The sequence below is a fragment of the Thalassophryne amazonica genome, chromosome 1 (assembly GCF_902500255.1).
Source record: "Thalassophryne amazonica chromosome 1, fThaAma1.1, whole genome shotgun sequence".
In the NCBI taxonomy this organism is placed as follows: Eukaryota; Metazoa; Chordata; class Actinopteri; order Batrachoidiformes; family Batrachoididae; genus Thalassophryne; species Thalassophryne amazonica.
This window is the reverse complement of record NC_047103.1, coordinates 151,841,850-151,856,374: the sequence shown is the minus strand read 5'-3', so window position 1 is coordinate 151,856,374 and position 14,525 is coordinate 151,841,850. Positions and strand designations below refer to the sequence as shown.

At 41.1% G+C, this 14,525-nt stretch overlaps 1 protein-coding gene across 3 annotated transcripts in view; it reads right to left on the bottom strand.

The window, feature by feature from the left end:
- The window catches only part of vangl1 (VANGL planar cell polarity protein 1), a 153,853-nt gene that overhangs the window by 54,147 nt on the left and 85,181 nt on the right, over positions 1 to 14,525 (bottom strand). For all 3 annotated transcript variants that reach the window (XM_034176295.1, XM_034176313.1, XM_034176303.1), the window contains exon 3: positions 9,905 to 10,037. In XM_034176295.1, coding sequence (XP_034032186.1) covers positions 9,905 to 10,037 — 133 coding nt within the window. The remainder of the gene's footprint in view (positions 1 to 9,904; positions 10,038 to 14,525) is intronic.

The following is a 14,525-nucleotide window of genomic DNA, read 5'->3' as shown; positions in this document are numbered from 1 at the left end:
CCATTCGGAAAATTAATAATTTAATTAACTCCTGTAACAGTGGAATGTGCCGAAAAAGTGCTGATGTCCACGTCTTCTGCCATTTCTGTGGAAGTCAGACAATGTCCCGGATCAACAAAGCCTTCACTTTGGAAATGATCTGGTTGTTTCAGCGGGGTTTCAGCCTGTCGATCGGCGCTTGGAGTGCGCCGCGCTCTCAGCCGCTGTGGGCGGTCTTTAAACCGGCTGGAGCACTCCTTAATCTGTGTAATCCCCATAAAATTGTCCCTGAAAGCCATCTGAATTTTCTGAATGGTGTCCACCTGGAGGTCTCTCACAGTTTCTGGAAAAATTTGATGCAGCAAAGCTCCAAATCATTCAGACATGTTATTCGCAATAAAAATCCGACGAGAGGGGTGGACCACTGCTCACACAAAGCCTGCTCACAGGCGAATGACGCAACCGACAGGCGTGAAAAAACTCACGCATGCGCACAAAGGTTCAAGCTTGGCTGATACAATCACACGTGATTCAAATCCATATGGTTTTTGCAAAAAATAAAAAGGTCGGATAGCTTTCTAACAGACCTCGTATAAATAACCATTGAATATTATTGGACAGTTGTAAATCATGGTGAATTCCATTCCTGTTGTCTGCATCCCCATCAGAGTCTGTTTTATTTGCTCCCGTTGTCTTCTGCTTCAGATGAATTTGGCTCAAACCTGACAGACTGATCATAAAATATATAACTACCATGTTATATCTGTCTCATATGAGCTTTCAGACACCGACAAAATAACATTTTTCACAGTGCTGCTTGTGGGGATTCACAGTTTTCAGTGCAGTGAGCCTGCTGAAGTACGCCTCTGACGTTACACTGAGATTGTCACGTTTCAGCTGCTTTTTGACTTGTGAGACCAAACAATAATAATATTTTGCAGCAATAATGTTTTAGCATCACGATTCAATCAATCTTTTTTTCCATCAATACAAAACAAACTACCACAAAACAATGTGAATCAGTGACAAAAAAAAACACAAAACACAACAAAACTAAACATGTCAGTTGCACATTAATGCTGAATGAGCACTTTTTCTGACTTTCACATAAACACATTATCGCCTGGAGCTTTGGCTTGCCTCCTGAAATTGGAGCAACCTGTCGAAAGTGTTTTGCTCAAACCCATCACACAATTACTGCTAATAGAGAACTTATGATCGACCTACCTCGACGTGTTTTCACACCTGCCCCATTTGGTTCTAATAAGTGACTGACTGCGCAAGAAGGAGATTCGTGTGGGAAGCCACCAAAATAATAACAGCAACTCTGAAGTAGTTATATACTTCTGTGCCTGTGATCAAAGAAAGTGTGCATGGTGCAACTTCTGCCTGTTGCATTATCAGTTACACAGTGCCAAAAAGATGCTATAATAATCAATTTGATATATATGATTGAAAAATAACTTTATTCTGCTTTGACGTTTATACCTGATCTTAGATGCTCCTTTGAAACAAAACAACAGACCTTGACACCATGAAAATCCTCTAAACAATTCGGTGTCATCTCCATTTGTGTTGCTGATACATTTACAGCAAGGAAAGTTCTCCCCGGTGAGGCATCACAGACACACTGCAGCCATGAGAAACTTTTGTGCAGGATTATGAGGACATCCCTGCCAGGAGCAATGTGTGGCACCGTCAGCCAAGGCTCTGAGTCAGTCCCAGCACCTGCGTAACGTGCACAGTGCTGCACAGCAAGAGTCTGAGCCGAGCGCGATGCATGCAGGCGCAGAGAGCTGACACACACACAGAAGCATATGTGCGACGGCAGATTTGAGAACATTAGCACTCACGTACATAATACACACAGGCGCACGCAGACAGACACACACAGATTTATGCTGAGCTGCTCTCAGTGGAACTGGTCGCCCCGATTACTCAAACGAAAGCCAAACACTCCGCGCCCTGTCAACAGCACGACTGCAGGCCACAACATGAATAACACAACAGCAAAAGAATGAGCGTGCTCTCTGGCAAATCCTGTCATCAGCTAAAATTAGACACACGTTGAAAGATTTTTTTTTTTTAAACAGTCATTTCTACAGAAGTGCTGATAACTGAAACTACAAAAGAAAGCAGCGATAAAGTAGGTGAACGGTCAATGTATGTATGTGTGGTGTGGTGTGTGTGTGGGTCTTGATGAAGACCGCTGTGCCAGACAGTTGTTTGGCTAAAAGAATGGGTCACTTCTGGGTAAAGCGAGGGCTTTCTAACTACTTTCTAACTTACTGATTCATAAATTCACAACCTGCTACTCAACGTCAACAAAACAAAATAAATAACTGTGGACTTCAGGAAAGAACAACCAACACACATCCCACTCATCATCAATGGCAGTGCTGTGGAGTCTGTGAAAAGCACAAAGTTCCTTGGAGTGCATATCACAGATGACCTCACATGGACCACAAACACCACCTCCCTGGTCAAAAAAGCACAGACACGACTCCACTTCCTGCGGAGGATGAGAAGAGCTGACCTCCCCACATCTGCACTCACCACCTTCTACAGGGGTGCCATTGAGAGCATCCTGACCAGCAGCCTCTCTGTCTGGCATGGCAGCTGTCTAGCTGCAGACAAGAAGGCACTACAGAGGGTGGTGAGGACTGCAGAAAAGATCATCAGATCACCCCTACCAGCCATTCAGGACCTGTACACTTCAAACTGTTCCAAGAGAGCAATGAACATCATCAAAGACCCCACTCACCCAGCACACAAACTGTTCTCCTTACTACCATCAGGGAAGCGCTACTGCAGCATGCGGTGCCGCACAAGCAGACTGGGAAACAGCTTCTTTCCACAAGCCATCAGACTCATCAACACACTGAAGAAAACTACATGAACATTTTAAAGACACTGAAGAACATTCCATGAACATTTCATTTCATCATGTCACTTGCACTTTACTCTTCGCACCTTACATACTGCATCTACACTACTGCGCATAACCTGTATGTCCACTGATTGTACTTCTGCTGCTGTGTGATTTTGTGTGTGTGTATTTATTGGACATGTCTGTATCAGTATGTTAGTCTTTTTTACTGCACATGTGTGTGTGTGGTTGTGAGTGAAATGTGTCAGAGAGAGAAATGTAAATTCATGTATCAGTATGTTAGTTTTTACTGCACATTGTGTGTGTGATTATTGTCAATGTCTTATCTATATGTTTAGTGTAACTGCACATTGGAGGCTGGTCAAACGCAATTTCAATCTTCTGTGCTAACCCTGTTACATAGATTTTTGACAATAAAGTACACTTTGACTTGAATTGATAACTTGAGAGTGACTTACACACACACACACACACACACACACACACACACACACACACACACACACACACACACACACACACACACACACACACAGAGAGAGAATATCAGATACATTTTTAAAGCTTTAGCTTTTCCCTGAATTCTCCTTCTGTGTATAAATAAACTATTGTCTCTCAGAGTGAACCACATATCCACTAAAAGCTTGTTTTCTTTTATCTGGCTGTATGCCGTCTACAAACAAAGCCCCCCAATAAATGCAGAAACAAGAGCACTCTGCTGCTCCTGGGAGGCAAGGTGTACATTTATGTATGAGTAGCTGTAAAATATAGCAACAGCCAACATGCATTTCCAAAGTGCTCTTCACTGCATTTAAATCTACCTTTCTTCCCATTGTGGACAGTTTGCACGGCTGCCAAAAACCTGTCAGGGCAGAGACGGGAAGAACTTTGACAAGTTTCCTCAACTAATTTGTAGGATGGGGGAAGAAAAAGAGTTGAGCAGCACTTGGGAAAGACTCAAATTGCAGGGTGGCTGAAATGAAATCATGTGCTCCATTAACCATGTCAGATCTTAGAACATCTAATTTAACAGCACAACAAATCTGATGCATCTGTTGTGGACTGTAGGTAGCATTCGCACAGTGTCACAGAAAAAAAAAAAAGAAAAAAAATTGATGAAACCGGAAAGGCACTTGGTAGAGTGCAGACTTCCACATTTGACTCTGATTATTGATCATTAATCCTGGTAGCTGAACCTAATGTTGATTGCTGAACTTTAATCCTGCTGACCTCTGATCCAAGATTGTTGATCGGTGATCAGGATCAGTGATCGGTGATCCTGATCACTAAGAAATAACCAGAGTGCTGTGAGAAAGCAACACATTCTGCTGAAAGCAGACTCATTCTGTTGTTTCATAAAGGACTAATAATAATTCAAATAGATTATTTGTAGAGTATTATAGCGGATCACCTAAAATCATCTGGAGACTGGTCAAACGCAATTTCAATCTTCTGTGCTAACCCTGTTACATAGATTTTTGACAATAAAGTACACTTTGACTTTGAATTGATAACTTGAGAGTGACTTACACACACACACACACACACACACACACACACACACACACACACACACACACACACACACACACACACACACACACACACACACACACACACACACACACACACACACACACACACACACAAAATCAACGGCTCATTAAAATACCATGAAATCCTTCCATGCAAGCTGATGTATACTACAAACTGTACCATCATGGCCAAATGTTACAGATGCAGCACAGAACACAGATTATTGTTAGCAATAAAACAAAATAAAAAATATGGGTAGATGTTCCTAGACTTTGGAAAAACCAAGACATGGACTCTGTAAAACACAGTGACTGAACAGACAGACAGACGGCCAGGTGGGTGGTGGGGGCATCACAGATAACAAAAACCATAGTTTGGACTGGGTATTTGATTTATTTAATTGTATTAAAAAAAGGACTTACTATTTTGCTTTCCATTTTTAAAAATAACTTAATTAGCAATGACAACAAGGAACTTTTGCCTGTGGTCCTGAATAAAAACAGGGTTTTTATCGTTTTACATAATATTTTAACATAAAAGACTTAATTGTTGCATTAAATTACAATATCAACAGTATCAGTCAATAAAAAAACATGTTAAACAAAGTCATGAAAAGGTAAAAAAAAAAATGGAGCAAAGCTAATCTGAGTTTAACTTCAAATTCTTTTCAAAATGATGAGGATTGTGCAGTCAGAGGGTAACAATTTTATTTATAATCCTTTTTTTGATTCATATCAGTGGTCAGGCCAAGCAGATGCTCAGGAAAAGTCACACTGCACAGCTGCACGGCAGGACACACACTTCAGGTGCAACACTTGGTTCAGCCAGCTCACAGAGATTGTACAGTGAAGCGATGACAGATATTTCGTCCTCAACTCTTAAATGTTTGACAGATTCTGTGGTTGGATCCAGAAGTGTGCTGAGCCTGTTGTCTGTAGAGGGGGACAAAGCTGAAACAGGCTGCATAAACGCACAGCTACAGTCACTCTGTATGGCTGTTTTTTAACAGGCTGTGTGAGAGCGCAGCTGCATTTCTTCCACTCAGAATGTGATTTTATCACAACTACACTGAGATGAACACAGTTATTACTTTCAAAATAAGTCACCACAAAACAAAATCATACTTACATAACCTTTGCAATTATATGAAGAAGGAAGGAAAGTAGGTAGTCCATGATACCTCTTAGTGATGGGATGAACAACACTGGTGCGTCAACACTGTGCCGAGCACACAAGAGTGAAACCCCGCATCGGTGCGCATATCGCTTTAAGAAAAAAAATCACGTGACCGATACAGGAACTGTGTCGTTCGGCTGCGCCGTGCCAAATTGTGTTTATAAGGACACAAACTGTATCGACATGTTGTGGATTTGTTGGATGGAGTTTTGCTGTTGGATTTTTGCTTGCCCTCACCTTGCTCCACTGACTTCATAGATCGTTCAAAGACGTTTCCCCAGTCTGGAATAATTTTGATCTTTTGATGCCAAATAAGATAAATCTTTTTCTCCTTTCGGCATTGTTTACTGTTATTTTTCCAATTAGATATGTTTGTACTCCTTTACAATACTGGAAGAATAACCACAAAACATATCCACACCTTTATCAACTCGCACTGAAATTTTTATGCTCACCAACTTCATCTGTACCCTGTGAAAGAGTTTTTTCTAAGGCAGGGGAACTGGTGTGTAAGAGGAGAAATTGCCTTGGAGCAAAGACACTTCACAAACCTTTGTTCCTCAATACAAATGCATAAATTAATCTATTTTCAGTCTTTTATTTCGTATGCTTTAACACTTAAGTTAACAAATTTCCATACACAAGTTACAAATTTTAACTCTGAATTTTATTACAGACAAATTTGCTATATTTTACAAACCAACTCAGTTTAGCATTTACACAAACAAGGTTTTAAGCAAATTTTAAACTCTTCTCATGAACAGCTTAACTCGACACACAAATTGAGCACATGAAATTATGCAATGATGAGATCATATTTTAAATAAAGGCCTGGCGATTAACCATTTCACAGGCTGACGCGTTTGCAGCACGGTAAATTTTCCATCTTATTTACCTGCAATGATTTTATAACTACTGCAGGGGTCACTATTGAGCGACCAACACAGTGTCAACACAGTGCCGACACAGTTTGTGTAGTGTGTCAATACACTCCTTGAGGTATCATCATCCCATCACTAATACCACTCATCTCACACAATTCAAATTTGACAGACACTGAAGCCACTGGACTCCACAATGCTACTACTGACCCAGTCCATACAAGCATTTAAACAGGGTAAGAGCCAGAACACATCCTTGACAAAGTGTATCTTTCCAAATCAGGTCCAATCAATTGAATTTACCACAGGTGGACTCCAGTTAAGCTGCAGAAACATTTCAAGGATGATCAGTGGAAACTGGATGCAGCTGAGCTCAATTCTGAGCTTCATGGCAAAGGCTGTGAACACTTATGTCCACGTGATTTCTTCGTTAAAAAAAAAAAAAAAACTTTTTTCACATTATCATTACGAGGTATTGTGTGTAGAATTCTGAGGAAAAAAATGAATTTAATCAATTTTAGAAAAAGACTGTAACATAAAAAATGTGGAAAAAGTGCAATGCCTTCCTACAAATCCATGTTGTGACAAAGCATGCGTGAGTCTCAGTACGCACAACTACCTGCATGCAGCATATCTGAGTGTGTGTTTATTTAAACACAGGAAAACAACAAAAACGTTTCCCCAAAACTTTCTACAAATCCAGGTTTGCCTCAAAACTTGTGCATGCACATGCGTGCTGCCCTCACAGGGACGTATGGAGTATATTTGAGTATGTGCATTTGACACGAGAGCTGTTTTAGGACATACCTGCAGAACGAATGGAAAAAAAAAATGCAGCACCTGGTTTAGTGTTGATGAGAATGTGACACGTGTGATGTGAGTGTTTGGATACACACGGTAAGAAATTAATGGGAATGTATTAGACATTATGAGAAGATAGCAGGGACGTAATCGGGATGAAGCGTGCCACATGTCCCCATTTTGACCATGTCCCCACTCTGGTCACCAAAATTTTCAGGACACAGTACAGTCTTCACAGCCTTCTTCTGACTGACGGGGCCCTTTAGGGAAGAAGGATGCAGTGCAGCAGTGCTTGTTATCTCAATTTTCTAAAACAAATAATATCTCGTCTGTATGGGTAACACATAAGGTTGATTTCTTCCATTTGGGAAATACATCCCACAACTTCTCAGGTTCTGATGATGGTGAAAGAGGCTTTCATCTGCCAATGATCCTTACTGGCAAAAACAGTTCAGTCATCATGATTTCAGTTTTCTCATTGTATATACTTAACCTTTGGGAAGAAATCACAAAATTATACAGTTCTCTTGATATAAAAATTCCAAAAATAAAAAGAATTTATTTACAGTCATGTGAATAAAAACATAACTAACCCTTTCTTTCTTTTTTTCCCCACAACTGCAAAAACTTGGACAACTTTTCAATCAAAGTGAATTTGTATTCATAAACCTGAGCAATCCTATCTCTTGTCCTGACCTTTCACAATTAAAGCCAAAGATATGCAACAAAACCCATTAATAACTGGAGTAAGCAAGTATATAAAATGAATGAATGAAAAATAATAGTAATTTTATTTATCTGAATGATAAATCGCCCATGCTCCACATTCCTCAGTCATCACAAGAACTGTGTTGTCCCGTCTTAGAGCCATCCATTAAGCAGTTTCACAATGTGCAAAATTTAAGTGCAGTAATGTGTAAGAGGCTTTGTGGAGCGCTTTGGTTAGTGTTTGAGTACAACCCCAATTCCAGTGAAGTTGGGACATTGTGTAAAATGTCAATAAAATCAGAATACAATGATTTGCAAATCCTCTTTAACCTATATTCAATTGAACACACCACAAAGACAAGATATTTAATGATCAAACTGATAAACCTTATTGTTTTTGTGCAAATATTTGCTCATTTGGAAATGGATGCCTGCAACACGTTTCAAAAAAGTTGGGACAGTGGTATGTTTACCACTGTGTTACATCACCTTTCCTTCTAACAACACTCAATAAGCATTTGGAAACCGAGGACACTAATTGTTGAAGCTTTGTAGGTGGAATTCTTTCCCATTCTTTTTTGATGTACAACTTCAGTTGTTCAACAGTCCGGGGTCTCCGTTGTCGTGTTCTGTGCTTCATAATGCACCACACATTTTCAATGGGCGACAGGTCTGTACTGCAGGCAGGCCAGTCTCGTACCCGCACTCTTTTACTACGAAGCCACACTGCTGTAACACATGCAGAATGTGGCTTGGCATTGTCTTGCTGCAATAAGCAGGGACGTCCCTGAAAAAGACGTTGCTTGGATGGGAGCATGTGTTGCTCCAAAACCTGGATGTACCTTTCAGCATTGATGGTGCCATCACAGATATGTAAGTTGCCCATGCCATGGGCACTAACACACCCCCATACCATCACAGATGTGTAAGTTGCCCATGCCATGGGCACTAACACACCCCATACCATGACAGATGCTGGCTTTTGAACTTTGCGCTGGTAGCAATCTGGATGGTCTTTTTCTTCTTTTGTCCGGAGGACACGACATCCATGATTTCCAAAAGCAATTTGAAATGTGGACTCATCAGACCACAGCATTTTTCCACGTTGTGTCTGACCATTTCAAATGAGCTCAGGCCCAGAGAAGGCGGTGGCGTTTCTGGATGTTGTTGATGTATGGCAGAGTTTTAACTTGCACTTGTAGATGTAGCGACAAACTGTGTTAACTGACAATGGTTTTCCCAAGGGTTCCTGAGCCCATGCGGTGAGATCCTTTACACAATGATGTTGGTTTTTAATGCAGTGCCACCTGAGGGATCGAAGGTCACGGGCATTCAATGTTGGTTTTTGGCCTTGCCGCTTGCGTGTAGAAAGTTCTCCAGATTCTCTGAATCTTCTGATTATATTATGGACTGTAGATGATGGAATCCCTAAATTCCTTGCAACTGAACATTGAGAAACATTGTTCTTAAACTGTTGGACTATTTTTTTTCATGCAGTGGTTCACAAAGTGGTGATCCTCACCCCATCTTTGCTTGTGAATGGCTGAGGCTTTTGGGGATGCTCCTTTTATACCCAATCATGAAGCTCACCTGTTTCCAATTCACCTGTTCACCTGTGGAATATTACAAACAGGTGTTCTTTGAGCATTCATCAACTTTCCCAGTCTTTTGTTGCCCCGTCCCAGCTTTTTGAAATGTGTTGCAGGCATCCATTTCAAAATGAGCAAATATTTGCACAAAAACAATAAAATTGATCAGTTTGAACATTAAATATCTTGTCTTTGTGGTGTATTCAATTGAATATAGGTTGAAGATGATTTGTAAATCATTGTATTCTGTTATTTACATTTCACACAACATCCCAACTTCAATGAAACTGGGGTTGTAATTGTGCAATTTTCACAAATTTCAATGCTGCAGTGGTCAACCCTACCTGCACCTGCTCACCCCGAACAGTTGAGTCACCCAGAAGTGGTTCTGCAGGTGGCGTGTTAATTGTTACCGACTTTTCTGAGCGGCTGTCTTTAGTGCGTGATTTGTGGCGATCCCGATCCCGGCTTCTCTCCCTGGGGAAAATAAGAACAACAAAGTTAAAAGATAAATAAAGTTGTGACTTGATAAACTTTTGTACCAGTGCAAGTTTAAGGCCTGGTCACACGGCACTTAACAAAGGGCAACGAAGCCCAAACGAAACAAGAAATCTGCACTTTTGTTGGCATCGTTTAACCTGTGCACAGCTTCGTTCCTGCAGCTGGCACTTCGTCAGGATTTTTAAACTGTCGAAAAATTTGAACGAATGCTGCCGAAAACCTCAATTCATCCGTATTTCATATTGCTGTCGTTCTTGATGGTTTCTTATCGTTTGCTCTCGCTCGCTCTCTCTCTCTCTCTCTCTCGCTCTCTCTCTCTCTCTCAATGCTGAAACAAGAATTTTTAAATTTGCTTATGAGTTTAAATGGCAATATTTTCTACTTTTTTTTTGGAACACAGAAGGACTCTGAACTTTGTGACCTGATGTTTGCAGCCCTGACAAGGAAGCAATGTGTACCGCTGTAAAAGATCTATCTAGAAATGTGAGGGACATCTGCTTTACCGTTTTGGCATTTCTGCAATGGAAAAAAGAATATTTGGTGTGTATGGAATGTGTATTATTTTGGTGGAGTATTTAGCGTGTGTGGTTAGTGTGGTGGTGTTTTGTTTTTTTTAGCTTTTTGTGTGAAAATGAGGTGTCTTATGAATGTTGAGCAAGTGCTTCAGCAAGACGGAGTACGCAGCACATCGTCAGAGTCTGAACCAGACAGTGAGGATTCTGATGATGAAGGAGATGATCCCTCTCTTCGGTTTAGTTTTGTTCCTCTTTCGTTCCTTTTGCACTCTTGATTCGAAGGCTATTCTGTGACGGGAAAAGTAGAAAGCTCATTCCTCCACCTTTTCTTGACGATTTGTGACATTTTTACTTTTTTCCTTCGCTCTGGAATCGTTGTATGCCGTGTGACCGGGCCATTAGCAACTAAATGTGGAGTATCAGGGTAACTATGGTGATTTTAAAACCTATAGTGTTTGTTGTTCTTTTGCTTTCTAACACTATGCAGTGAAAATGAGAGTGAAGAGGAAACAAATCACAAAGACAGGCACGCTGAAGACGTATTTTTGACACAAACACAGAAAACAAGAGCAGGAACAACGCAAAGGCAGCCGACTGCTGCTGGAGTCAGATAAGAAAAGAGCTGCTGCCTGCATTACAATGAAGAAATTAAACTGTGAATGAGTGTAAAAGCCCCTGTGAACTCTGCCCTGTAATACTCCTCCCTCTGCATCCTTCCACAGTCTGTCTGCCCCCCAGCATCCCTGTGAGCTACAGCATATGAGCTCCATTATCCACACTGACCCCCTGATCTCATGGCCCTAATCTGCTGTTGACCGTCAGTGGCTGGTCTCCACATGGCACGGTGCCCACTCAGCGGCTCAATTACAGCAGAAAAACTTTCTGGTTGCTGTCCTCTCAGACAACATACATATTTAAAATTGTGGAGGAACAGGCCTCTCACTTTCAAGAGGTTGAATGTAGTAAAATGCAAATGGTATGAGGTTTGGTCTGACTTTGGACCACTATATTTCCAAGTATTGTTTTTGAGAGTCGGTGCCGAGCGCTCTGACTGGATGACAGATACTAGAGCTAAGCAAGGCTGTCACATTGCGTATCAATAATAAACACCAACGATACTCTGACGAGATTTCTGTACAAACATTTGGACATCAATTGAAAGAAAAGAGCCAGCTCTTTTTGAGCTGAATGACTGAAGAAAACTGGGACAGTCACAGTACACAAGTCTGCCAAGGCTCCATACACCCCATCTCACAAGGCAATAAATAAATAAAAAAAATAATTATATCATTATCACAACACAGCACAGCCAGTGTGCACGCGCCCATGCATCACGATGAGGGGCACAGAAATGTTTTACTGTCCGTGCTTCTTGCTTTGTGGTGTGTTGCATGTAGTCCAAAAAACAGGTGGTTTTCTGTTTCATTGTGGAGTGCAGCACCTGCAGCTACTCTGCAGCGACAGAAGAAAAATGAACATTTGACACAGAGTGCAGCTATGTGACATTAAAAAAGTACACATCACATCCCCATACATGCGCACTCACACACACACACACACACACACACACACACACACACACACACACACACACACACACACACACACACACACACACACACACACACACACACACACACACGGTTTAGTGCAAGTCGGATGCATCAGATATGAAGCACAAATGTGACACATGCTTTTGGTGACACACCCTCAAAAACTGTCCTCTCTTGCAGAGAGCGACATGATTTTCATTGGTTTCATGTTGTGGAGGAGGATCAGAATGGTAGGTCCCAGTTACTGCATATTGTAAACGTACCCTCAGTCTGCACAAATTAAATCTGATTGGTCACGTCTGATGGATTGCATTTTAACCAGACGTCAATTTGTTTTTTTTAAACATGTTTCAAACTTTCCCAATTGCTCACAATGTTCTACAACACTTTTACCACCAATTACACTTGTTTTCACACCCCGGTTGAGTGTCAATTCTTTAAATTTATTTATTTATTTGCACTAGAAACACAGACAATCTGGCATCAAAAATCAATTACACAGCTCCCCCCCCCCCCAAGGCTAGATCCATCATACTCAGTTTCATAAAATTAGCTAATTTGTTTGGGATTAATACAAATAACCCAACGAACGACATCCTCTCCACATGTAAATTAATTGTTTTCATTCTTTCGTAAAATGCTAAATGAGATTCCTGCCATCTCTGATCTTATTAAATGGCAATCACTGCTTATGTACGGTAGATAAGAAAACGCTACAAAGAAACCCCTGAGCCACGTCTCATCCATTCATACAGGCAACTAATATATTTTTAAGAAAATGGTAAATGGACTGCATTTATATAGCGCTTTTCCATCTGCATCAGACGCTCAAAGCACTTTACAATTATACCTCACATTCACCCCGATGTCAGGGTGCTGCCATACAAGGCGCTCACTACACACCGGGAGCAATAGGGGATTAAAGGCCTTGCCCAAGGGCCCTGAGTGATTTTCCAGTCAGGTGGGGATTTGAACCCATGATCTTCTGGACTCAAGCCCAACACCTTAACCACTAGACCATCACCTCCCCTAGAAGAAAAGTCCCATCTTTATCACAATAAAAATCCATAATCACAGCAACATACAGGATATCCTGCCTGCAGGCTTAATGGAGGAAACAGTGTGATTGACAGCAGTGGAAATGCTGAAGTCTGACAGCGCTGCACTGCATCCAAGTATGTTGATTAAAGGGAGTTCACCACTCGGTTTCCGCTTTCATTCTTCTACTTCCTGTTCAGCCATGAAACACAATTCCCCACAGAAAACCAAAACTATTTAAATCTACACACAAAAAAGAAAACACTTTTAGCTCACAAATATGTTATCAGTGTCAAACAAGCTCAACTGTGCTTCAGAAATTGGGGACTTATTATGTAAGAGCCTATAACAAGCTGCAGTTCACAGAATAGTTCCTCTGACAGCATACGTGGACTTTAGAAAGGACAAAATAGAGCATATTTCGACACTGAAAAGGAGGACAAGTTGTTGAACTTGTAATCATTGACCCACGGTAGTTTTTTTTACTTACACATCAAGATCAACAATTACAAAAAGGAACACAATGATGAAAAATTAGCCAAACATGCCCTCCAGTATGATAATGTAACGGAATATTATCCTATCCATGAGAGGCTGCAGTGAAAATCGGTAAACCATGAAGGTTGAGCTTTGCTTGAAGCGTGTGTAATCTTTAAGCAAAGATTCCTGTTGGAGTATTTTATTTAGCCTGCACTGACCTCCTTCACTGACAAAGTGATTGACAGATGCTTATCGCATACATAAATACAGGAGATTACGAGGTTTGTGCTCCCTTTACACACATCACAGCCATTATTATTACTTTAGTGATACCATCATCCCTGTAGCAGTAATTATTCTGCGGGGAGTAATCACCAGGCAGATGATGTCAGTGATTCTGGTCATTAAGCAGGGAGGATCGCAGTAGCAGAGTCAGAAAAGGGAGGAGACTGGGAGGAGTGGAAGAACTCACAAAGCTGAAATTCTACTTCAAAGTCATCAGCAGAATAATATTCAGCTCTGGTTGAAGATGTAAGCCTGATTTATGCTTCTCCATCTCCGCAGCTCCGGACTGACACAGAGCCCTCTGCGTACTCTCTATGAGCCCATCTCCGTAGTTTGAAGTGCACTTCCCCAAAATTGAAACTACACTCGACTGGCCACAATAAAAGGCCACTTTGAAGTGTGCAGTTTTATCACGCCGCACAATGCCACAGATGTTGCAAGTTTTGAGGGAGCACACAATTGGCATGCTGACTGCAGGAACGTCCACCAGAGCTGTTGCCCGTGAATTGAATGTTCATTTCTCTACCATAAGCCATCTCCAAAGGTGTTTTAGAGAATTTGGCAGGATGTTTTCAACATTTTTTAAAATCATT